Source organism: Nycticebus coucang, chromosome 5 (assembly GCF_027406575.1).
Source record: "Nycticebus coucang isolate mNycCou1 chromosome 5, mNycCou1.pri, whole genome shotgun sequence".
Taxonomy (NCBI): domain Eukaryota; kingdom Metazoa; phylum Chordata; class Mammalia; order Primates; family Lorisidae; genus Nycticebus; species Nycticebus coucang.
In genome coordinates, this window is record NC_069784.1 from 41,364,822 (window position 1) to 41,391,984 (window position 27,163).

General features: G+C 37.3%; 2 protein-coding genes across 6 annotated transcripts in view; one reads left to right on the forward strand and one right to left on the reverse strand.

Annotated features, from left to right (window-relative positions):
* Nucleotides 1-5,966, reverse strand: part of DRAM2 (DNA damage regulated autophagy modulator 2) — a 33,159-nt gene extending 27,193 nt beyond the window's left edge. For 3 of the 4 annotated variants that reach the window (XM_053590444.1, XM_053590441.1, XM_053590442.1), the window contains exons 1-2: nucleotides 5,813-5,966; nucleotides 3,777-3,948 (exon numbers count right to left, since the gene is read on the reverse strand). The gene's annotated coding sequence lies outside the window, so the exon portion shown is untranslated. Of the gene's footprint in view, nucleotides 1-3,327; nucleotides 3,392-3,776; nucleotides 3,949-5,812 lie in introns of all 4 variants that reach the window. The other variant, XM_053590443.1, reaches the window with a different exon arrangement.
* A 39-nt stretch (nucleotides 5,967-6,005) lies between these two features.
* CEPT1 (choline/ethanolamine phosphotransferase 1) overlaps nucleotides 6,006-27,163 on the forward strand; it is a 46,486-nt gene continuing 25,328 nt past the window's right edge. The window contains exons 1-3 of one of the 2 annotated variants that reach the window (XM_053590440.1): nucleotides 6,006-6,137; nucleotides 15,311-15,720; nucleotides 25,200-25,347. In XM_053590440.1, the coding sequence (XP_053446415.1) occupies nucleotides 15,382-15,720; nucleotides 25,200-25,347 (487 nt within the window). In that variant the 5' untranslated portion in view covers nucleotides 6,006-6,137; nucleotides 15,311-15,381. The remainder of the gene's footprint in view (nucleotides 6,138-15,310; nucleotides 15,721-25,199; nucleotides 25,348-27,163) is intronic. The other variant, XM_053590439.1, reaches the window with a different exon arrangement.

Below are 27,163 nucleotides of genomic sequence, written 5' to 3' on the forward strand. Positions count from 1 at the left end.
TGTTAAAATGTCTATAGTACCCAAAGCAACCTACAGATTTAATACAATCCCTATTAAAGCACCATTGTCATACTTTAAAGAACTTGAGAAAACAGTACTTCATTTTATATGGTATCAGAAAAAAACCTTGAATAGCAAATACATTACTCAGAAATAAGAACAAATCAGGAGGTATCACATTACCATACTTCAGGCTATACTATAAATCTATAGTGATCAAAACAGCATGGTACTGGCACAAAAACAGAGTAGTAGATTTATGGAACTGAATGGAGAACCAAGAGATGAACCCAGCTACTTATCGTCACTTGATCTTCGACAAGCCTATCAAAAATATTCAGTGGGGGAAAGACTCTGTATTTAACAAATAGTGCTTGTTGAACTGGCTGGCAACCTGTACAAGACTGAAACTGGACCCACACCTTTCACCATTAACAAAAATTGATTCTCACTGGATAAAAGATTTAAACTTAAGATAGGAAACTATAAAAATACTAGAAGAGAGTGTGGGGAAAACACTTGAGGAGGACCCCCTGGGCAAATGAAGCAACACCAAAAATACATTACTGGGATCTGATCAAACTAAAAAGCTTTTGCACAGCCAAGAGCACACTAAGTAAAGCAAACAGACAACCTTCAGAATGGGAGAAGATTTTTGCAGGTTATGCTTCTGACAAAGATCTGATAACAAGAATCTACAGATAACTCAAACTAATCAATAAGAAAAGAACAAATAACTCCATTTCTACGTGGGCAAGAGACTTGAACAGAAACTTCTCCGATGAAGACAGAGAAGACATGGCTTACAAACACATGAAAAAACGCTCATCATCCTTAAATCATCAGAGAAATGCAAATCAAAACCACTTTGAGATATCATCTAACTCCAGTAAGACTAGCCCACATCACAAAATCCTAGAACTACAGATGTTGGCGTGGATGCGGAGAGAAGGGAACGCTTCTATACTGCTGGTGGAAATGCACACTAAAACGACCTTTTTGTAAAGAAGTTTGGAGAATACTTAAGGAACTAAAAGTAGACCTACCATTTGATCCCGTAATTCCTCTATGAGCTATATACCCAGATGATCAAAAATTATTTCACAACAAACACATTTGCACCAGAATGTTTATTACAGCCCAATTCATAATAGCCAAGACATGGAAACCCAAGTGCCCACTGACCCATGAATGGATTAACAAATTGTAGTATATGTACACCATAGAATACTATGCAGCCATAAAAAATGATGGAGACTTCACATCTCTTATGTTTACCTGGATGGAGCTGGAACATATTCTTCTTAGTAAAGTATCTCAAGAATGGGGAAAAAAGTATCCAATGTACTCAATACTACTATGAAATCAATATATAATCACCTACACACTCATATGAATGGCAAAACATAACTATAGTCCAGAAAGTAGAAGGAAAGAGGAGAGAGAGGGGAGGGGAGGGGGGAATATGAGAGGAGGGAAGGTATTTGGGGGGACCTCACCTAATGTGTATGATGCAATGGTACATTTCAAAACTATTAAGAAATGGGTATAATTGTGATAAATGTGTTAATTAGTTCAATGTAAGCATTTCACATTGTATATAAAAGGAGTACCCTGAACTCCATAAATGCATCAATGTACAAAGGTATGATTTAATAAAAATAATAAAAAGAAATATATATATACATATATATATATATTTACTTCTGGCCGCTCTTTGCTGCCAATCACTTACTCTAGCCATTATCATTGCAAAGCAAACAGTGTGTTTATTATGCCTTACAAAAACTTACTAAACCCCATAAATATATGATCTCATTTACTCCCCTCAGCAGAATTGTAGGTTAAGAGAACCGCCCCAGGTCATAGATCTGGACCCTGATAGAGACAGGATTCAAAAATAAAATAAAGCAATTTCATTCTAACACCAAAAATGTCTGAAGGAGTATTTTATAGTGTAACAGCCTAAAAAAATTTAGTATTTCCCATAAAATTTGTAAATATTTATAGCTTCCTCATGTCAGACTGAACTCTGAAAGAATGAAATCTCAGCCATTTTTGACTTGTACTTGTCATAACCTCTAATCATCTGACTTGTTGCTAAAACACGTACATTTACATATTGCTAAATCAGTTTTTCCTTTATCCCTAAAGTCACCATTACAGTGCTGATTTGCATAATTTACTGGCTGAACTATCATAATCTCCGTTCTGTTCTTCTTTCCTTATCAGTCTTTAAAATTCCATCAACATTTTTTTTCTTCATCTGTTTAGTTAATAGTGACACCTTGCCAAAATCCTATAGCTGCTTTCCCCAGCATAGTCTTCTGAAACAATCATTTTCAGTTTGTATACATTTTGAATCACTATTCTAAAATCTTTAATTTTTCATCTTTCATCTCTTTAAATGTTGTTTCTGATAATCTAAAGTCCTTAGAATGCTATTTTGTTCAGCTGACTCTTGCACATGTGTTTTATGATTTTTGACTGTGAGCTTGTATTTGGATGATCTTAATATCTGGAGTTTTCTGAAAGGCTTAAATTAAGGGTGACTCATTCGGGAAACATATTTGTTTTTGTCAGACACTCTGGCACATTACCAAACTAGGCCAAGTTTCTGTTATTTTCTTGGCTTTCAGTTTTTTAGACCAATAGACACCCAAATTTGAACTTTGAATCTGAGAGGTGGTAGACTCTCCAGTTTTAAGTTTTCAAGTGGTATCTTTATCTTTACCTCATCTGAAGCTGTGGTAAAAATGAACAGATTTCTTTGTGATCTACCTTTGCTAGGAGGGAAATATTTTTCTGGTTCACCCTTCACTGAGTGTGTGGACTTTTGCAGGTTCTGGCTGGATTGGGGGAAGGTGGTTCTCAAGGCTAGGAGTTGTACAATTCCAAATGGAAATGATGTTCATACATTTTATTATACAAAAATGTCACCCCCTGAAACACAGGCACCATTTACATACTACTATGGAATGGTGCCTGCTGTAATTGTGTACCTGGGAGGTTATAGGGGTATAAATTCTATCTCACTACTTTGGGCAGCGGGGGGAGGAGGGCCATTAACACTCCCTAGTTGTGCTTTATTTCTGCTATTTAGCCATATGCTCCCAAAGAAGGCACTGCCACTTCACTACTCTGGTTTCAGTTCTCTCTTTGACTTTTTAGCATATAAATGGGAGCTTTTAGTAATACCTGCTAAGTGGTCTAAAATAATACCTGCTTCATAAAGGTTTATTCAAGGACCAAGTAAAACACATAAGGTACTATCATAGATAGTCAATACATATTTGTTCTTCTTATAGAATGTGAAAGAAAAATTACCTATGCTATAAGTTCAAAAACTCTCAGTCTTCAGATCTGCCCAAATCAGCACCTTTTGTAAATCCTAAGATTAACATACAAAGAAAATAAGTTCTTTCAATACACATGATTTTAAACATGTAGAATTTCAAGTCAACATCAATATTGCTCATGTACAGAACACTAGGCTGTAACATTAATAGGCTATTTGTCTTTAAAAAGTTGATACTTTTAAAATGAAAAAATTAAATAAAAAGTTGATACTTGACTTTTTATAATCATGTTGTACTATCTATAATTAAATGTTTTAATTCTAGGATATCAATTTTCTTATCCTTTCTCACATCAGACAGATACCTTTCACTGGCCTCAGAATGGATAAAATAAAAGGAAAAACACTGAGTTTACCCCTATAAAAAGAGAGACAAAATGAAGAAAGAATAACTTATCAACAAAAATACAGCACTTACCAGACCATGTGATTCAACGGAAAGACACCTGTGAGATCAGATTTAAATAATGCATGTGCTGCTGGGCTCGGTGGCTCACACCTGTAATCCTAGCACTCTGGGAAGCTGAGGCGAGTGGATTGCTTGAGCTTTCTGAGTTTGAGACCAACTCTGAATAGGAGCAAGACTCCGTCTGTAAAAAAATTAAAAAAAAAAAAAAGGTAAAATAAAATAGCCAGGCGTGGCCAGTGCCTGTAGTCCCAGCTACTTGAGAGGCTAAGGCAAGAGGATTGCTTGAACCCAGGAGTTTGAGGTTGTTAGGAGCTATGATGCCATGGTACTCTACCCTGGGCGACAGCTTGAGGCTCTGTCTCACACACACAAAAATAAATAAATAAATAATAATAATAATGCAAATACTACCTTTACCACTTCCCAGCTGTATAATTTCAGGCAAGTACTTAGCTTCTGAGTTACAGTATTTTAATTTTTAAAACAGCCAAACTCTGAGGGGAATCAGTGGAATGCAACGGAGTAAGCATCCAATAATGATAGGTGACTTATTAATACTGTAACTGGCCAAAGGTATGGGGAACAAATTCTATGTATGAATTCTTTCTATGTATCAATCATCTTAAGATTCGTTTCTCCACAGACCTTGTGAGTTCTAGTTGTTTAAAATGACAATTTAGAGGACAAGTAGGGACTGAAATGATTTACTAGGTTGCTAACAATAACCAAGAAATTTAAGCATATGGATTAGGTGAGGCAGACTACTAACTGCCCATGTTGTTTTCCCCTTGAAGCTGAAAGCATCTGGTAATTGACAACCAAGTAAAATTAGAATTTTAATGGTTAATAATTCAAGAAGTCTTTCAAAATACTTTAAAATATACAGGATAAACTTAATATAGCGGTAGAAGTGTTTAACGAAATGTTCTCGCATCTCTTACCTATCTTCTCCGCTTTCTTTGAGGTTCCATGAATCAAAACTGCAGTTCCCCCCCCCCCCACACACACACAAATATTTATATCCCATTGGTAATAAGTTGAATTCCCTGTGCTGTCTCCTCTACTGGTGACTGCTACAAAATAACAATGTAAATTCTGGATGTTCCAACTGAATAGACAGAAAGCCCTAAGCTTCTTTTTGAGGTACACAGAACCATCAGGCCCAAAGCAAAGTATAAGAAAAAATTATTTTCTAACCTTTAACTTAGCCTACCAACAAATGGAAAACTTTTCTAACAGTTAAATCCTAAAGAGTCTAGACGATTAAGTAACATGTTTATAAATTACGTCAGATGACACATGGGAAAGAAATGAAGACAGTCTAAAGATACAACATAAAATACAGAGTTGCATTTGGGTACTGATTTATAAATTAAAATTTGGGAGAACTGGAAAGATTTTTCTATGGTTTACTCCCTGTGAATACCTAGGACTAGTAATTTTAATTCTGTTAGGGGGTCCAACACCTGTGATAGAACTGCGGGTACTTGACTGAGCTACCGGTACACACACAGTCACCACGAATCTTAATTTCAAACGTACCTCCTCCCACCACCGCTCCGACCACCAAAGTATCCGAGCCCAGAAATGACAACAACAGTAACGCGCACTCAACCGTAGTTTTAGTGGGACTGGGGCGAAGATTCTCAGCAACTGCTTAAAACAAAACCCGAGGAATTAATTAGACCGGGATTTTATCTAGAGGCTCGAAGCACTAGGCCTTTAAAGATCTCGGCTCCACTTTGCCTGAGACCAGCGGAAGAAACAAGACGGAGCTGGACACTAAGCACCGCTTGGGCCTGAAGGACGAAGAGCGACAGAAATGTGGAGCGCGGTGATTTGAGCCCAGCCTGCACTCACCCAAATAGCCGCTACCCACCCAGGTCCCATAAAGACCGCCCGCGACTGACGCCACCAGCGACCTGCACACTGTAGCCCCTGGAAGCCAGGTGAGCCACCCGGATTGTCGCGCGCCCGCCATGCGGGTTGGGGGCTCCCGGCTGCTCCTATTTCCTCGATCCTCCAGATCCCAATTTCTGACGCACCTTTCTAGAGCAGGTAACCTCTCAGGGCCGGCTCTTCCCGTCCTTCTTCCCCGGCTTTCTGTCTGCCTTACCCGGCCCAACCTACCAGTGCCGGTGGCTAGCCGCGAAGGGCGCCCGGGTAGGGTGGGGCACTAGGGCGCGCTCCCGAACAGCCAGGCCTGCTCCGGGGCGTGAACGCGCCCGAGGCCGCGCTGCAGCTAGTTCCGACCCTGTCTCCCTTTACGGCAATCGCGAAAGCGTCGCGAAGGTGCTGCCGCCGATCGGAGTCACCCAGTCGGCTGGATTCGGAGGTGTTATCTCCAGGGGTGTTCGTGTAGGGGTCTGGGTAAGGCTGCGGGGCTTGGTTACAGGGTGTAGAGGATGTGGTGGGAGGCACTTCTCCCAGGAAGAGTGCAGAGAGGACTGGATGCTCTGGGGTGGGGCACTGAATTATAAACTGTGTATCGACTCGAGGGAGGCGAACGCCATCCTTCCTCGCACAGGGTGGCCTCGCGCGCGGTGTTGTGGGGAGGGCGAGGGGTTGACTGCTCCTATGCCCAGTGTGGGGACGTGGGGTGACAAGCCCCGGGAGCGGGAGCCGGAGGACTATTGTGTGAGAGCCAAGTATTGGGATAAGGAGCTTCGTGGCGGAGTAGCGCTGGGCGGGTCGAGGTCTGGGGGCGCTACCCTTGCCGAACCAACCTTGCCTGTTAGGTCCACACCCTCCTGCCCAGATGCTGGCTAGTCCACAAACCGTGTGGCATCCCGTGTCAGGTGTTAGGAATGCAGTGCTGATGTTTTGTGGCCCGGCCTTGCTTCCTGGTCCGGAACTTTTCTAGAAATTTCAGCCTATATTGACAAGCTCTGAGATTGCCAGAGCTTGTTTCAGCAGTATTCTTGGAAGGAGAAAGGACCGTTGTGTTGCCGGTATTCCAGGGGACGCTGGATGTATGGGATTTTTACATTTAGCCGTGTTTAACTTGTTTTCTCCAGTTCAGCGCTTGGCATGTTTGTATCGTTTTTGCCATTTTGCATCATTGATATTAAATATATAATTTTGTTTGAACTCTTTTAGTTCATCAGTGAGTCCACATTACGATAGTCACCAAATTCATAGTTGTCGTTCAATATTTAGTATCTTAATCTGCATGTGGACAAAAACTGAAGATTCAGTTCCTACTCTAAAAGTAGGAATGTGTTCAAATCGTGTGGATTGAACGGAGTGACTTGGAATACAAGTTAGACTGTGGTAGGGTATTTAAAGCATTACTAATTTAGAACGATTGGCATTTACATAAAATTTGAGACTGGTGTTCTAAGAGCATTTTGCTGTATTTTCGTTTTGTGCTGAGAAAAACTAAAGCCCCTTGTACAACTTGTCTTTACAACCCTTTTATTTAGGTAAATCTGTTTCTCGAACTAACCCCAATTACATTTTATTGCACAGCCAATTTCTTTATTTTCTGGGCTGTAGATTTGTTCTTTGAGCTGACTAAGAGTGCTGGTGATATTCTTTCTGTGAGTCATGTAGTGCTACTCTTTTTTAAGGGACCGGAAAAATAATCTATAAAATGACAAGCTTTTGCTTTTTTGCTATTTTTTTTTAAGGGGGCAGAAAGTTCCTTTTTTAAGGAATGCAAGGTTTCACTTCACCAAACCACTAGATTTAAGTTGTATCACACAGTACTGTTTTTGCTTCCAAGTCTGCTAAAAAGGCTTTTGTTTTTGTTAACTTGCTCTATGTACCACTTGTTAGATAAAACTGAACTTAATCCTATGTGTCTATTCATTTTTTTTCTTCTTCTTTCCTTCCTTTCTTCTTTTCCTCATAATTTGTCCTGCCTCCCCAATAGTGTCAGCCATGACTGTTTTCCTTTAGTAATGTCCTAAAGATGGGAAAAAGCTGTGTAGTAGTAACTTCCTGTGAAAGGACTGTAATTGTACTGCTGAATCAGTGCAGATCAAAACTTGGCACCCTTAGACATGGTGCAGGTTGGAAATGCTGGAATTTCACACAACAGGTTGGATATTGTGTAAGCTTACCTTTTGCTCTGCTCAGCAGTCAGTTTGGTTTTGTTTTTCTTAAATAGGGTACTTTCAGATGTTCCCCATACTAAAGTCCACACAAATCCACACGGGCTATGTATTATCTTAAGAGGCTATAAGCGGGCGGCGCCTGTGGCTCAATAAGTAGGGCGCCAGCCCCATATGCCGAGGGTGGCGGGTTCAAACCTAGCCCCGGCCAAACTGCAACTAAAAAATAGCCGTTGTGGCGGGCTCCTGTAGTCCCAGCTGCTTGGGAGGCTGAGGCAAGAGAATAGCATAAGCCCAAGAGTTAGAGGTTGCTGTGAGCCGTGTGACGCCACGGCACTCTACCGAGGGCGGTACAGTGAGACTCTGTCTCTACAAAAAAAAAAAAGAGGCTATAAGCACAGATGTTCTACATGATAGACTTTTTTAAGACCCTCAAATTGCTAATGATTTTAGGAAAAGTATTTATTAAATATTCCTGATTCTATTTTTGTACCTTTATTGGGCTTTTCACATAGATATTCATGCCTGTACAAAGAAAATTATTTGTCAGACCATATGTGTTCTCATCCTTTGACTTAAAAAACAGTATGTTGATAGCATGGTTTAAATAAGCTGTTTACCAGATTCTTTCTCCTTCTGAGCTTCTTGGGGATATGGAATGTTACATTTCAGTCTTTCTGTTTACTCAGTATCTAGAACAGCTAAATGGTTATTAATTTCTAGATGAATCATATTCATTGTTCAGTAAGAACTGATTGCCTACTTAGTAGTGAGTCTGATGTGAGTTTGTAGGAAAAGAATGTTAACAAGATTGGCATTGCCTCTGCACTAAAGGAGCATACGGAGCACTATGAGGAAGAGGGGGGGAAAAGTCAAAAAAAAAAAAAAAGGTGAAATTGTGATAAATGCTATGAAGGGAGCAGGACACCAGAGCCAGATTATAACAGAGGAAGGGAATTTACTGATGACAAGTGGAAACGTTAAATAGCTATAGGCCTGTGGTCAGTATTCCAGAATCACAGTGGTTAAGAATTTTATACAGCTTAAAATATTCACTTTTACTATTTTGATTTTTGAAACCGTCCTCAATTAATATAATTTTGGCTGTTCTTCAGAATTATAGGTTTCTTTATAAGCTCGTTGGCTTTTCATTACATCAGAATAAAATCTCAACTATAAGCCTTTGCCTGTCTTCAAGCTTCATTTTATCATGCTCATCCATCTGTTTCACTACTGTGCATTGTCAGAGATTTCTCAGATACCTGAACAAGGTAAACTCTTTTCTGCCTCAGAGCCTGTTCTACTTTCTTGGACTATTTTTTCTCATGCTCTTAAAATTACTGGCCCCTCCTTTCCTCTAAGTTTAGTATAAAAACTACTTCTTCAGAGACTTCAGCAACCCTATTTAAAATGCATACACAAATATTTCTGGCTCAGAACATTGTTTTCCTCGTAATTCTTATCACAATATGTAACACTGCTTGTTTATAAGTTTTTAGTTATTCTCCCACTGAATGGGGAGCTGGGACCTTTCTTATTCACTGCATTCAGATATTGAATTTTGGAATTTATTTTCTCACAAAAACTGTTATGACTGGTGTCTAGGTTTCTAGGTTATAGCTAGAAATAATTTTATTTTTTTCTGGTTTTTTTTTCCTTATACTGTGATAAGAAAAGGGGACAATTTTTGCTCATCATTTTGAGCATAGACCTGACTCCATATAAAAATCTCAAACGGCTAAAATAACTTTTGTGATAGTATTTGTACTCTTTTCCATGTTTCCATCCTATACCGTTTTTTTTTTCCTTATCTCTCTAATTCTGATCTTCCTATTGTAGCCACTTGCTTTTTCTTTTTCTTATCTTGCTGTCTCAAGATATGCTTGCTTTTTACTTGCTAAAATTCCAAGGCTTCTGTTTTTTCTGAAATGGTTTTAATGACCCTGGGCCCCAATCTGAGATGTGGTGGGTGAAGGGAAGAGTGGAACTAGACCTATGGCGGTGATATCAGCCTCTGTGGCTATTTGTATGTGTTAAAATAAAGTAGCCAGCCATATGTCAGGGACTACATGTATCTGAATTTATATTTGCGATGTTGTTGCTAGTAGCTTCATAGAGACAGTGTTGCCAAATTGAAATATTGGCAAGGTTGGCAAAGAAAACTAATTGCCTCTTTTTATGTATATATTATGTAATGGCTACATCTAAAAAGGTTTGCAAAATGTAGATTTTTCTAAAAGAGAAATAGAAGGTTTAAAATAAATCCAGGTCATGGGATGGGGGAAGGGGCCCATAAGGAAAGTATCAGTTTATCAACTAATCCTGCCAAATGGTCAAACTTAAAACCATTAGGATCAGTTGCTTATAGGTATTTAGTGCCAAAAAAAAAAGCTAGCATCCTCAATATATTGTCGTTTTCTTACAGTGAGAAGTGGAACATTGAAGTAATACAATACAAATGGAGTTAACTAAACTTTTCTTATTTAAAATAAAATTCCATATGAACTAATTATAGCTTAACCATATATGAAAACGCATTATTCAGGCTGGACACAGTGGTTCACACTTGTAATCCTAGCACTCTCGGAGGCTGAGGCCAGTAGATTGCTTGAGCTCATGCAATACCAACCTGAGCCAGAGCGAGACTCCATCTCTAAAAATAACCAGATGTTGTGGCGGGCACCTGTAGTCCCAGATACTTAGGAGGCTGAGGCAAGAGAATCATTTGAGCCCAGGAGTTTGAGGTTGCTGGGAGCTTAGGACGCCAGGACAGTCTACGAAGGGAGACAAAGTGAGATTCAGTCTCAAAAAAAAAAAAAGAAAAAAGAAAACGCATTATTCAATTTGATTATAGAAAACTAGCTGCTATAAAAAAAAAAAAAGAAAGAAAACTAGCTGCTATAAAGCTAAGTGTTTTGGTGGTTATCAGTCTGTCATTTGATCTCAGGTGATCTTGTCACCAGGTATTTAACATTATATAAAGATTTCTTTAAAAGTTTTAAAAAATTGCTTTGTAATACAGAAGTATGGAAAAGTTCTTAGAAAAAATTATTTTTGATTTGCCTTTTTGATTTTAAATATTGAGTATTTTTATTTCAGTGCACCTTAGTTAAATTGTGACACTGATGATTCTTTGAGATTTTTTCTTTTTTCTTTTTCTTTTTTTTTTTTTTGAGGCAGAGCCTCAAACTGTTGTCCTGGGTAGAGTGCTATGGCATCACAGCTCACAGCAACCTCAAACTCTTGGGCTGAAGCAATTCTCAGCCTCCCAAGTAGCTGGGACTATAGGCACCCGCCACAATGCCTGGCTATTTTGTTGTTGTTGTTGCAGTTGTCATTGTTTTAAAGCTGGCCTGGGCTGAGTTTGAACTCGCCATCTTTGGTGTATATGGCTGGCTGAGCTACGGGTGCTACCCATAAGACTGTTTTAGAACCAAATATTGAGATACATGATTGGTGAAAGCTTTGGGTGCCACCTTAGGTCATTAGTGACATTGAAATTTGGAATTTGGTATTTATGAAAGAAGTCCTGGATTTGTGTGTGACACCAGTGTCAGATTTACATGTCCAGCCTGGGCTTGGTTGGTTGTCCCTTTGGCCTGTACCTACTTGTCTATGTACTTTACTCATGAGCCATGTGCCTATATTTTAAGTTCTATATCATATGACCCTGTGTGCTGCTTCCCAGGGTGCCCGTGTGGCCTGGGTTCACAGCCCTTATAGCCATAGCCTGGTCCCATTCTGGTCCTTTCTGTGCTGTAGTAGCCTCCTGCCTAGTATTATTTTTCATATTTCCATTTTTACCACTCTGCTGTAGGCCCTCATCACTTCAAAGTCTGCAGTGGCAGCCTCAGGGCTTTGTTCTGACTTCACTGCATTCTAGCAGCTGCATGCTAACCCACTTCTCCCACCAATGGCCCTCAGGACCTCTCTCTATGTGGGACAGAGTAGAGCCTTCCATTCTCAGGACCACCTTGCCAAAGCAGAATGACCTCATTTTGTCACAGCAAAAAATAAAAAAAAGGACAACTGGGCATATTTTGTTACTAGGTCCATTATTGAGATGTCCCAAGCCCTGTATCACATACATTCTGTATTTCCAGTAGTGCACCATTTCTGGAAATTTCATCTTGCTTTCTGGATAGGTTTCAACCAGAAGATCTAAGCATATCTATGCCACTACCCTGTTCTATTAAGATTTTGCCTGACTGCCTACCTGCCTGTCCACCTCTGTATGTTTCCCACAAGATTCTCTCTTCTTTTCCTTTTCTCTGCATACTTAATTCCTTTGAGAACTTTTCTACTTTGTAGTCTTAGATTTAGCTTTTAAGTTGGTGACTTGAAATTTTCATCTCTTACTTAACTCCAGTCTTTTGATTTTTTTCTAAAATATTTCCACTTGAAAGTTGCATGTATATCACCCTTCATACCTCATCCCCAGTGCCCCTCCTACCCACCCCATCTCACCCCAAAGTCAAAAAATAACAAACTGTTGTTCTTTCCATCTTGGCCTTTGACTACAGTAGCACTAATCTCTAGCAGTTGACTCCTTTTTCCTTCTGCCTTTCCACCTCTTATCTCTAATCCCTAGGGACTTTCTGCGGATTCTGCCTTCTAAGTAGAAATTAATTATCAAAAGAAATTACTGTTTTTCATATTTCCTTTTTTACCACTCTGCTCTAGACCTTCACCACTTCAAACCGTCAAGAGCACCATACTAATTTTTATTTATTTGTTTTTTATTATTATTTTTAACTTCAGGTTAATGTAAGGATACAGACAACCACGTCACAGTGTTTGAATTTGTTAGGTAGAGTCCGTCTTGTAGTTGTGTCCCACACCCAAAAGGTGTACCATATACCCCTACACTGTGTCCATTAAGTGGGAGCACATGAATCTCCCGCTCCTCCCCTTTGTTCCCTCTTCTGACTCAATTGAATTGAGTTTTACTTCTATGTGGGTGTGAAGTAGACCATCTACTGGCTTCATATTAGTGTCGAGTACATTGGATATTTGCTTTTTCATTCTTGTGATAGTTTACTAAGAAGAATGTGTTTCACCTCTATCCAGGTTGATAGAAAAGATGTAAAGTCACTACTTTTTGTGGCTGAATAGTGTTCCATAGTATAATGTACCATAGTTTGTTTATCCATTCCTGAGTTGATGAGCATTTAGGTTGTTTCCACATCTTGGCAATTGTAAATTGAGCTACAATAAACAATCTAGTGTAAATGTCTTTATAATACCATGACTTTTTGTTTTTCTGGGTAGCTGCCTACTAGTGGGATTGCAGGATCAAATGAGAGCTCTAATTTGAGTTCTTTGAGGATTCTCCATACTTCTTCCCAAAGAGTCTGTATGAGTTTGCAGTTCCATCAACAGCATAAAAGTGTTCCCCTCTCTCCACATTCCCACCAGCATCTGCAACTTTGGGATTTTGTGATATGGGCTATTCTCACTGGGGATAGATGGTATGTTGGGGTGGTTTGGGTTTGCATTTTTCTGATGATTTGGTACGATGAATATTTTTTCAAATGTTGGTCAGCCATTTGTCTTTCTTTCTCAGAAAATGTTCTGTCCTTGTCTCTTCCCCAGTAGTGGGATTTTTTGCTCTTTTTTTGTTGATTAATTAGAGTTCTCTATAGATTCTAGTTATCAAGCCTTTGTCAGATTCATAATATGCAAATATTTTTTCCCATTCTGAAGGTTGTCTGTTTGCTTTAATTGTGTCTTTAGCTGTGCAGAAGCTTTTCAGTTTAATTTAGTTCCATTTGCTTTTGTTGTTGCAATTACCACAGAAATCTTCATGAAATCTTTCCCCAGGCCAAATCCTCAAGAGTTTTTTCCACATTTTCTTCTAGGGTTTTATCATTTCATGTCTCAGATTTAAATCTTTTGTCCATCTTAAGTCAATTTTTGTAAGTGATAAAGGGTTTCAGTCTTGAACATGTGGTTATCTAGTTTTCTCAGCACCATTTATTGAATAGTGATTCTTTTCCCCAGTGTATGCTTTTGTTTGGTTTATCAAAGATCAGATGGCTGGCTGTATGAGACTAGTTTCATCTCTTGGTTTTCTGTTCAGTTCCTTATGTCTGTGTCTATTTTTTTTACCAATACTGTACTGTTTTGATCACTGTGGACTTGTAATATAATCTAAAGTCTGGTAGAGTGATACCTTTCGCTTTATTTTTATTACTAAAAATTGTCTTGGCTATATGGGTTTTTCTCTGGTTCCACACAAAATGAAGAACTTTTTTTTCCAGTTCTTCAAGTATGACCTTGGTATTTTAGTAGATTATATTGAATCTACAGATTGCCCTATAGACACTAATTTTTAATTGTTCACATTACCTTTCCCATTCTGATGAACATATATATAGCTACCCTATTAATAATGGAAATACTCATGTAATTATTTTCTTATGCTACTTAATTACTTTTTTTTTTTGCAGTTTTTGGCCAGGACTGGGTTTGAACCTACCACCTTGGGCATATGGGGCCTGCACCCTACTCCTTTGAGCCACAGGCGCTGCCCAACTTAATTACTTTTTAATATTATTATTATGTTATTGTTAATCTTTTCTAAATCAAGTATAAACACTTGGATTAAATTCAAGGTCCTTTATCAACAGTCATTACTTAAGCCATTTGTACTTTTTTCCTTACTACTTCTTCAGTTCATCAGGTTGGTCATTCTGCTGATACATATATATTGTCTTCTTAATGTTTTTCCTTGCTATTTGCCCCCACCTAGAATACCGTCTACATACCTCTCCACCATAAGACATTTTACCTTTTGGTATAATTTAAACACAAGCCCCTGTATTGTTTGAATACCAACTAGTTATGTGATTTGGACAAGTTAATTAGCCTCACTGTGGTTTAGTTTCTTTTTCTGTTGAAAAAACATAGGGATGATTAACAATTCCTACCTTCTAGGGATTGTTGTTGTGAAGATTAAATGAATTAACATATAAAAAGTTCTTAAAGTTGGGTGGCACCTGTGGCTCAAGGAGTAGGGCACCTGTCCCATATGCTGGAGGTGGCGGGTTCAAACCTAGCCCCGGCCAAAAACCACAAAAAAAAAAAAAAAAAAAAGTTCTTAAAGTTTTTAATATATAGTAACTGCTCAGTAAATATTATATCATTAAATTAAAACCTGGTTTAAGATTTATTTCATTCCAGTCATTCCTTTGATGTTAATACTAATTTTCCAGCCTTGGTACTTCAATTTCCATTTTTGTGAAATGACTGTGAGCTTCAAAGTCATATAAACAGAAAACATATTACTATTAAAGTCCCTTAATGTTTCTCACTTGAAGTTTTATAGCTTCAGTAAGAACTAGAAGCAAAATCAGTTTCCTGATTCTGATCATATTTGATATTTATTATTCTATTAGCAGTTTGAATTTTTTTCTTTGTTTACTGATGTTGACATAAAATATAAGTATAGCCAACATATGTATCTTTTTTTTTTTTTTTCAGGTTAGCACCAACCACAGAAAGCTACAAAACAAGATAAATTACTGTCTCCAAGTATAAGAAAACTAAGATCCATGAGTGGGCATCGGTCAACGAGGAAGCGATGTGGGGATTCTCACCCAGAGTCCCCTGTGGGCTTTGGGCATACAAGTACTACAGGGTGTGTTTTAAATAAATTGTTTCAGTTACCCACACCACCATTGTCAAGACATCAACTAAAGCGGCTAGAAGAACACAGATATCAGAGTGCAGGACGGTCCCTGCTTGAGCCCTTAATGCAAGGATATTGGGAATGGCTAGTTGGAAGAGTGCCCTCCTGGATTGCCCCAAATCTCATCACCATCATTGGACTGTCAATAAACATCTGTACAACTATTTTATTAGTTTTCTATTGTCCTACAGCTACAGAGCAGGTAAGAGGAATTTCTTAATAAATCTCAATATTTGTTGTATACCAGAAACATAAAATTAATGTTAGCAGCAATTAACATAAAATGTACCTTTTAAAATGACTAAACTTCAATTCTTTACAGAAAAATATTATCTCATTTTATAAAATGGCTGAGTAAGGTCTAAGAAAATTTGTAAATGATCAAAGAAAGAGCCTGGTATTTGAGATGACATAACTGTAAACCAGTCTTATCAAAAGTATCCTCTCCAATTCTAGTGAGAATTGTTAAATTTCCCTTTTCTTTTTCCTGTAAACATGTGTGACTGATAGGTTTGTTGTTATAATGCTAACAACTTGCAAAGGAAGTGTAAGAAAAAGTAAATACAATGTATTTCCTGTTCCTTTCCTGCTCTGGTTGTCATTAGGAAAGGAAGCATGGTATTGCTTACAAAGACTCCTTCCCTAGACCTTCTCAGATCCACACCTCTCTTCTACTGTTATCCTCTATTACCCTCTGTACCATTACTTGAAATCATAACTAGAACTTGTCATCACAGTGGGTAAATTGATGTTTATTTCTTTGGTTTTAAATTTTTCTTATCAAAATTAAAGTAAAGTTCGGGAGGCTGAGGCAAGAGAATCGCTTAAGCCCATGAGTTGGAGGTTGCTGTGAGCTGTGTGAGGCCACGGCATTCTACCGAGGGCCATAAAGTGAGACTCTGTCTCTACAAAAAAAAAAAAAAAAATTGAAGTAAAGTATTAGGCAGATGAAGGAAAATCAGAAACATTTATTCTACCTAGATTAATCAGAGTCATCATCTGAGCTACCCCAAGAAGATAGAAGCTCATTCTTAGCTAAAAATGTCAAAATGACTCTAAACTATATGAAATCATAATGGCCTCAATAATCCCTATCTTGTTTTAAGCTTGAAGTTTTATATATATATATATATATATAATATATATTTATTTTAATGTAGCCTTTTCAAATGATTTGCCTTTTGAGATAAAGTTTCCACCAACCAATCCTTTATTCCTGTTTTCATCAGTACATTTATTTTCGTGTATATTTCTTTTTTTTTTTTTTTTTTTGCTGTGAGCCTCAAGCTGTCACCTGGGTAAAGTGCCATGGCACCATAGCTCACAGCAACCTCAAACTCCTTGGCTCAAGCAATTCTCCTGCCTCTGCCTCCCAAGTAGCGGGGACTACAGGCGCCTGCCACAGTGCCCAGCCATTTTTTCAGTTGCAGCTGTCATCGTTCTTTGGCAGGCCTGGGCTGGATTTGAACCTGCCAGCTCAGGTGTATGTGGCTGGCACCTTAGCTGCTTGAGGCACAGGCGCCAAGCCTCCATGTATATTTCTTAAAGTGACTAGCTATTGACTGTCATGTTTATCCATAAAACATGTGATTCCTGTCTTTTTACAGGTATTTCCCCCCACTCTTGAATACCATTATTTTAATATCTTTCTGTATGTACAAATATAATTCATACAGATTTTAGGATATATTTCTGGGGTTTCCTCATTTTCATAACTATCATGCTATACTTCAATCAGGATACTTAAAAAAACAAAAACCAGTGTGATTGTTTAAATATGTTGGGATCCTTTATCACCTCTTTTGAGCTGTTTTACCTGGGGCTTACTTGATAAACTAACCAGTATTTCCAGAGGAGTTTGGTCCAGATCACACATATCCATAGCTATATAATAGAACAAGAGGATGGCTTGCTTCTAGTGGAAAACCTAAAATAGTCCTGATCTAGTTCTGGAATGTGGATAAAGGAATAAGAGCAGATTCAAAGGTAGCTCAGCTACTAATAGTCATTTATTGAATGACTCAGTATATCAGTTACCATGTTCCCCTTTGATACTTTTCCTTGGCCTATGTTCTTAAGTGATTGGAAACTACTGGAGCAACCCTAGAATTTGTTAAACCTTTGGGGAGACTTCAAGAATGGGAATTTTTCAGAATTGCTGCTGGGAGGAATGAAGGTAGACTATGAGCCACTGTTTGTTGCTTTTTTTTTTTTTTTTTTTCTGTCCAGACAGAGTTTTATCCTATGTTCGAGCAGAGTACAATGGTATCATAGCTCACTGCAACCTCAGACTCAGGCTGTGGGCATCCTGCTGCTTCAGCCTCCAAAGCCGCTAGGATTACAGGTGCTCGCAGTGGCACCCAGCTGGGTTCTATTTTTTTCATGAGTTGGGGTCTCACTCTTGCTCAGACAAGCCATGAACTCTGACTTCAAGCAATCCTCTCACCTCAGCCTCCCACAGTGCTGTGATTACCGGCGTGAGCTACCATGCCCATCTGTTTGTTGGTTTTTAAGGGAAGGTATTGTCCTACAGACTATACACGTAGATGCATTTATAACTGCATGGTAAAAATCCTTGTTAGGTACAGATCAGAATGTGAAATAGGCCATGGCTGTCTACTATGATAGGCTCTTAACCTCTGTGATCTTCAGTAAGATACGTAAATTCACCAAGTCACACTTTTAAATATTATTTTATGGTATTATGGAGATTAAGAAAGATCATGCATTCAGGGTGCCTAGAATATAATGCTCAAAATGGTAATGGTTATTGTTTCATTGGTCCAAAAGATTTAAGTATATAACCTGTTCTTCCCTGCAATCTCTGTCCCATTCCTCATAGCCTCTAATTATACATAATACATGGAGTCACAAATTTATCTAACTTCTTAATTGAAGTTTTGATTTTTTTTTAATCAGCATTTAACAGTCAAAGAATTCCATAAATTTATCACCCAGGAAAATTCTAATTCATTATATATCTAATTCTTTTGGACCTTATACCAGTGAGTGATTACTAAGTCTCATGTCTACATGTACAGTATTATGTACTTTTCATATATTTTTTTATATTACAGATTGTTTTGATGGATCAGAGTTTCTGATTACCAGTCTTTCTGGTAGAAAACAAGTCATTATTATAAAGGTTTCGGAAGAGTTGTTGTCATTGTTAGAAAAAGCAAACTTCTTAATAGATAAGAAAGGAAAATAAGTTCTTATTTTTCAAATTCTTAAGGTAGAAATGTAGATTTCTCTCTTTTTATATACAGTACCAAAATTTTCCCTTGACTTATCTCTCGCTAAGTATTTAAACATCATCCTTAGTCAGTAGCTTTGGCTTTAGTATCATAAGTTAATTCGGAATTTGTCTTGCAACTTGACATATGTTAATATGCTCGAGTTACCCTTGCCAGATAAGATAGATAAAAGAAGTTGGCATTTATCTGTTTTATATACATGAAAACCAGATCTCAGCTATGCTGCTATCAATAAGAGTTCTATGAAAATTACACTTGATCTTAGCCAAAAGTTTGAGAAGTCAACTTCAAATGTCCTTTTGAAATATGATCCTAAGATTTTTTTTGTTTAAATGCTCATTTGTTTTTGTTTTTATACATATTGCTAGGTTTCATGCTTTTTATTTAACTGAAAAATAACTTGTTAGACTTTTTTAGCAAAGAAAAAAATGAAAAGAAAATTAAAATTCATTTTGCTTGATCTCACTCCCCAATTAACTTCTACTTTCAAGATTTGGAAAAAATAATTCTTCATTTTCTATGGAACCAGAAAAAAACCTGTATAGCTAAGGCAATTCTTAGTAATAAAAACAAAGCGGGGGATATCACCCTACCAGCCTTTGGGCTATACTACAAGGCTATAGTGACCCATATGGCATGGTATTGGCACAAAAATAGAGACTTTACATTTGGAACCCAATAGAAAGCCATGAGATGAAACTAATATCTTACAGCCACCTGATTTTTGATAAACAAAATAAGAACATACACTTTTAGACTAATAAAACAATAACCATTACCCTTTTGAGCTTTATATTCTAGGCACCCTGAATGCATGATCTTCTTAATCCCCATATTACCACAAAATAATATTTAAAAAGATGAAAGTGTGACTTAGTGAATTTACATATCTTACTGAAGATCACAGAGGTTAAGAGTCTATCGTGGTAGACAGTCATGGCCTATTTTAATACATTCTGATCTGCGCCTAACAATTGAATAGGGATTCTTTCCCCTATTCAATAATCCCTATTCTCCCTATCCAGTTGGGAGAACTGGATAATGGAATATAAGACTGAAATTGGACCCGCACCTCTCACCACTTACAAAAATTGATTGAAGATGGATAAAAGATTTAAATCTAAGGAATGAAACTAAAAATTCTCGAAGAAAGTGTGGGGAAAACACTTGAAGATATCCACCTGAGGAAAGTCAGATAGTGTGGTGCCTCTAGCAAGTCAAGATTGCTTTGGCAAATCGGTCTTTTGTGCTTCATATGAATTTAAGTATTGATTTTTGCATTTCTGTGAAGAATGTTGTAGATATTTTGACAGAGATTGTATTAACTCTGTAGATTGCTTTGGGTAGTATGGTCATTTTAATAGACCTTCATAAGTTGATCACCTAAGGGACTGGAAAAACTGATCACTATACAGAGATGGTCAGCATAAGGAACTTCCATCGAGTAGATGTGATGTGCGTGGAAATTAAATCAACTTAAAGAGATGGACAACTGTGGAGGTTCTTCTGTATTCTTCCAACCCATGAGCATTGAATGTCTTTCTGTTTGTATCCTCTTCCGTTTGTGTCATCAATGTTTTGTAGCCTTGTTTTGTTTTTTCCAGGGCAGTGGTTCTCAACCTGTGGGTCACGACCCCTTTGTAACAATGAAAATACATCCTGCATATCAGATATTTACATTATGATTCATAACAGTAGCAAAATTACAGTTATGATGTAGCAATGAAAATAATTTTATGGTTGAGAGTCACCATAATATGAGGAACTGTATTAAAGGATTGCAGCATTAGGAAGGTTTTGAACCACTGTTCTAGGACAAGACAGAGGTATTCACATTTTGTAGCTGTATTGTAGCGCTCTTTTACCTCCTTGGTTAAGTTTATTCCTAAGTATTTTTTTTTTTTTTGTAGCTATCATAAATGGGATTGCTTCTTTTATTTCTTTTTCAGCCAGTTCTTTATTGGTTTATAGGCATATTAATAATTTTATGTTAATTTTGTATCTTTCAACTTTACTGAATTTGTTCATCCATTCCTAGAGTTTTTGGTGAGGTCTTTAGGATTTTCTATATGTAAGAGCATGTCATCTGCAAAGAAGGACAGTTTGACTTCCTCTTTTCCAATTTGTATGACCTTTATTATTATTTTATAATTTTTTTTTTTTTTTGGCAGTTTTTGGCCGGGGCTGGGCTTGAACCCACCACCTCTGGCATGTGGGGCCGGCGCCCTACTCCTTTGAGCTACAGGCACTGCCCCCCCCTCCCCTTTATTTCTTTCTCTTACCTGATTGCTCTGGCTACAACTTCCAGTACTGTGTTGATTAAAAATAGTAAGAATGAGCATCTTGTTATCTACTTCAAGTTCTTAGATGAAAAGTTTTTTGGCTTTTCTCCATTCAGAGTGTATTAGATGTGGGTATATTATATATGGCCTTTATTGGGATATGTTTCTTCTATACCTCATTGGTTGAGTTTTTATCAGGAAAGGATACTGAATTATATCAAGTGCTTTTTCCATGTCTGTTGAGATTATCTTGGAGTCTATGTCCTGTATGTAAGAGCATGTCATCAGCAAAGAAGGGCAGTTTGACTTCCTCTTTCCCAGTTTGTATGCCCTTTATTTCTTTCTTTTACCTAATTACTTTGGCTGTGGTTCCAATACTATGTTGATTAAGAGTAGTAAGAACGAGCTTCTTAGAATGAATGGGGAAGAATTCTCTTCAAGTTTTTGGAATAGTTTGAGAATAATTCCTCTTTAAACATTTGTTGGAATTTAGTAGTAAAGCCATCTGGTCGTGGGCTTTTCTATGATAGGAAACTTTTCATTACTGAATCAATCTTGTTATTCATTATTGGTCTGTTCAGCTTTTCTCTTACTTCTTTGTTCAATCTTGGTAGGTTATGTGTACCCGGGAATTTATCCATTTTCTCTAGGTTTTCCATTTTGTTGGTAAATAGTTATTTATATTAGTCTCTAATGATCCTTTGTATTTCTGTGGTATCTGTTGTACTATGTCCATTTTTGTTTCTGATTCTGAGTCTTTTTTTTTCAGTCTAGCTAATGGTAAATTTTGTTTATCTTTTTTTATTAAATCATAGCTATGTACATTAATGCAATCATGGGGCACCATTGTTTATCTTTTTTAAAAAACTTTTCTGTGGTCTCTGCTTAGTTCTAATCTTTATTATTTTATTTTTTTCTACTTTTGGGTTTGGTTTGCTCCTGCTTTTTAATTCTTTAAAGTGCATTGTTAGGTTGTTTATTTGAAATCTTCCTACTTTTCTGATGTAGGCATTTATTGCTATAAACCACTCTGTTAGTACTGCTTTTGCTACATCCAGTAGGTTTTGCTATGTTGTTTTCCTTTGTTTAAAGAAATTTTTTAATTTCCTTTTTAATTTCTTCATATATCCATTTGTTGTCAGGAACGTGTTGTTTAATTTCCATGTATTTGTGCAGTTTACAAAAGTCCTCTGATTTAATCCATTGTGGTCCAAGAAGATACTTGATATGATTTCAATTTAAAAAAAAAATTTCTTGGGACTTGTTTTGGAGCCTAATCATGGTCTGTCCTGGAGATTGTGTCATGTGCTGCTGGTAAGGATGTATATTCTATAACTGTTTGATGAGATGTTTTGTACACTTCTCTTAGTTCCTATTGGTCTTAGTTCCTTTAAATCCATTGATTTCTTTGTTGATTTTCTGTCAGGATGATTGGTCCAGTGCTGAAAGTGGGCTAATGTTTAACAATTTTTGATGTATCCTCTCAGAAAAGGAAATTATCTTTTGTACCAGCATGTAAATTTGTATGTATGTAAATTTTTTCAGTTCTGTTTCAAAAGTTCAGTAGAACTGTATGTTTCTTACATTTTTCACCTGAGTTGACTCACATAAGAATATCTCTGCATGGGCGGCGCCTGTGGCTCAAGGAGTAGGGCACCGGTCCCATATGCCAGAGGTGGCGGGTTCAAACCTAGCCCCAGCCAAAATCAAAAAAAAAAAAAAAAAAAAAGAATATCTCTGCAAGGTTTTACAAGTTGGTTAATTGCCAGGTTGTGATAAGATTTTTTTGCTTCTGTCAGTTTTTTCCCACCCATCTACTAGAACATGTAATGATTTTCTGACTGATATATAAGTTCCTTCATTCATTGTCCTCTCAGGATCTGTCCAGCTGAGATCATTCATACTTCTTGAATTAGAAAGCTTTCTTGTTAAAATTACTCTGAAAGTTATAAAACAGTGGGAATAAGGAAAAGTCTATAAAGATTAGTTTAGTGTTCTACAGGTTCACAGGAAGAAAGGAAAATTGAAAGACAAGAAAACTTTACTTTTTTATGTATATAATTATTATTCTGCTATTTTCTAGACTTACATTTATAATAGAGTTGAAGTTGTCTCTGTTTCACAGTAACATGTTGCCTTATTAAATCCTAAGTTTAGACCCCAAGAAGTCCCTAACCTTCTAGGCTCCTAAAGCAGAGATAACCAATAGAACTTTTTGTGTTAATGGGAGTATTGTATATCTTTGTGATCCAACATGGTATCTCTAGCTACATGTAGCTGTTTAACATTTGAATTGTGACTAGGGTGACTGAGGGACTGAATTTTTAATTTTAATTAAACAAATCACACATGACTGATGGCTACTGTACAGAACAGCATAGTCCTAAACCATTATTGAATTCCTTTAGGAGCAAGAAGCAGTAGACCCAAAGCTCAGAGGAAGGGTTCTTAGTAACACAAGATTAATTACTCTATTCATTGTGCTTGTATGTAAAATACTGTTACATAACCACAGTTATTGCTTTCAGGGTTTGTAACTGGCTTATGAGGAGCTATATACAATGCTCCTTTTAATATCTCAGTGTCCTAAAATATGGAACTCCAAGATAAGTTTTCAAGAGACAAGAGTCTTACTCTTATCACCCAAGCTGGAGTACAGAGGCTTGATCATAGCTCGCTGCAGCTTCAAACTCCTGGGCTCAACCTCACACCTTAGCCTCCCAAGTAGCTGGGACTACAGTCATGTGCTACCACAACCAGCTAATTTTGTTAAACATTTTTTTTTTTTCTTTTTTTGTAGAGACAGAGTTTCACTTTATGGCCCTTGGTAGAGTGCCATGGCATCACACAGCTCACAGCAACCTCCAGCTCCTGGGCTTAAGCGATTCTCTTGCCTCAGCCTCCTGAGTAGCTGGGACTACAGGCGCCCGGCTATTTTTTGTTGCAGTTCGGCTGGGGCCAGGTTTGAACCCGCCACCCTCAGTATATGGGGCCAGCGTCTTACCAACTGAGCCACAGGCACCGCCCTTGTTAAACATTTTTTAAGAGACAGAGTCTTGCTATAATTGTTCAAGCTGGTCTTGAACTGCTAGCTTCAAGTCATCCTCCTGCCTCAGCCTCCAAAGTAGCTGTGATTATAGACATGAGCCACCACACCTGACCCAAGAAAGTCTTTAAGAGATGATCCTTACCTTTTGATAACTGACTATTATATAGACCTCTGTCAGAGAGAAATCCTGTTGTAGTATACAATATACTGAATATTATTTGCAGCTGTAAGTGTTACTTGATAACCAGTATCTGAGGAAATACCTTGTGATTATAAAAACTTTTTCGTGTTCTGGACTTGGGAAAATCGTGAAAAGCAATGTAAAGTGTTTTTAAAGAAAACCCAAATGGAGGCTCCCCTTTTTTAATACACAAATTTAGATTCAATACCAGTGATTTAATTTCTCTCTGGCAAAAGAAAAGCTATTCCTTGAAAATGTGACTATGAATATTTGAAAAATAATGTTCTGAGCACTCTGTGCACTGTGTTATCTCCTAGTTTTGTCCCACGGACCATTATGGAGATATGTTTCAAAATAAGTTACATACTTAAATAAATTTAGAAAATAGGTCCATATCATGCCCCCCCTTTTGATTATTAAATGTACATTAGCCATATTAAGGGCTGGGGGAAAGTCCTGCATTAGGGAAATCTGTTTAACATTGTTTGGTGTTTAACCTAGTATTTCCTCCATGAGGTTAGCCTGGAGTTTTTCTTTTCATGTAATACTCACAAACATCTTGAAAGATACCATTAGGGAAAAACTATACTAAATTATTCTTTAATCAACTTAGAATCTGAATGTTGGGAGGAATCTCATGGAAGATACCTAGCCTCATCTCAGGGGATTTCTGTAATATCCCAGCTTCTGCTTGAGCACCTTTAAAGGCAGGGAATTTTTAATTATCTTACAATCCTAATTGTTTTGATAGATTTTTCATTATGTATCACTTGAATCTTCTCTTCCACAGCTAACCACCAATGCTTCTTTATAGAATAAAGATAAACAACTTCAGGTAAAAATACATTAGCCAAATATGGTAACTATTAATAATACTCTGAATGCTCCTGCCTTTCTTATTTTATTTCACAGGCACCTCTGTGGGCTTATATTGCTTGTGCATGTGGCCTTTTCATTTACCAGTCTTTGGATGCCATAGATGGGAAACAGGCAAGAAGAACCAATAGTAGTTCTCCTTTGGGAGAACTTTTTGATCATGGTTGTGATTCACTGTCAACAGGTATTACTGATTTTTTAAAATGTTGATGATTCTGAATAGTGATACATGTAAAAAAAAATGTGATAAGCAATGTTAGAGGAAAATGAAAAGTTTGCTTAATTATCAGAATACATGATTTTACATTGAAGTTTAGTATTCTTTAAAAGACTATGAATCTGGTTGATATTTGTTATAATTGGCAATATTAGGAAATTTAGAAATTAAGTTAATTTCTACTTGTTATTTTTAACCCTGAATATTGTTTGAGCATCTTTTATTTGTAAAATGATAGGGTATAATTGTCATCATCAAAACTATTATAAGCTATAAATGAAAGCACAATAGTGGGAGATAAGTAATTCATGGTCTTTATTTTTAAATAAATGTTAGTGGACATTTAAAATTATGTTTTAGACTTAGATTATAACTGTGATAATGGGCTCAAATAAAAAGACAAGGATCAATGAAGAACTATAATATTAATAATAACATTGTATACTGAAATTTACTAAGAGTAGATTTTAAGTGAGCTTACCACAGGGGAAACAGAAGGTAGCTGTGGAAGATGATGGATAGGTTAATTCACTTAACCGTAATGATCATTTCACTATATATTCCATGAGGTCTGACAATGAAATTTACAAACTTTTCCTAGAAAAGCTGCTACATACCTCATTGCTGAATATCACTGTGGTCACCTTCCTATTACTCCCTTTGGGAAGCTATGCACCAGGGCCAGTGCCTAGTTTAACCTTCAAAGTAATTTTGGAACTCCTCCTGGAATGACCATGAGAGCTGCCATTATATGGCACATGAAAACACAGTAACAGTAGTGAATGTTACTCAGCAAGATACCGCCAGGTGTCAACGTGAACACAGCTGTGAGACACTGATACACCAAGCTCATGGAACCTTACCAAGTTATTTGTACAGTGCTGCCAAAGTAAGCACTTGGTGGCAAGTTTACAAACTTAATTGTCAGACCTCGTACAATAGCAGCTCTGATGGCTGTTCCAGAAAAAGAGTTCCATATTTGCTTTGAAGGGTGAACTAGGCACTGACAGCATGCGTAGCTTCCCAAGGGGAGTACTTTGAAGGTGTGACCATAATGATATTCAGCAGTAAAGTATGTACTACTTTTTCAAGGATAAATTCATGAACTTAATTGTCAGACCTTGTATGTTTATGAAAACAGCATGTATATGTGCATACCTTATATGCAATTTGTAAAAAAAAAAAAAAACTAAAGATAATGCTTTAGTGTGGTTTTGGAGTGAGAAAAAGATTTAGAAATTGAACAATAGTTTCTATTTTTTTTTTTTTTTTGAGACTTGAATCTTACTCAGTCACGCTGGATAGAGTGCTGTGGCAACATCATATCTCACAGCAACCTCAGAATTCTGAGTTTAAGCAGTCCTGTTGCCTCAGCCTCCCAAGTAGCAGGGACAACAAGTACGTGCCACCATGCCAGGCTAATTTTTCTATTTTAGTAGAGATGAGGTTTCACTTTCCTCAGGCTCATCTCAAACTCCTAAACTCAAACAATCCACCCACCTCAGCCTCCCAGAATGCTAGGATTATAGGAGTGAGCCACCATGCCCAGCCTAAATGATAGTTCCTAAAAGAATCTTCTTAGCAGGATTCTCCCCCTTATTGTTTTCTTGTTATTTAGCATGACATTTAAAATATTTTAAAAGAAACAGGCAAAACCCTCAATTGGGTTTACCTCCTGCATGCAGACTTTCTGCTGACAGCAGCTTTCTTAGTAGAAGAACAACTAAGCTCTTACAGCTTTTAAGTGTCAAGTCAAGAAAAACTCAAAACTATCATTGAAATA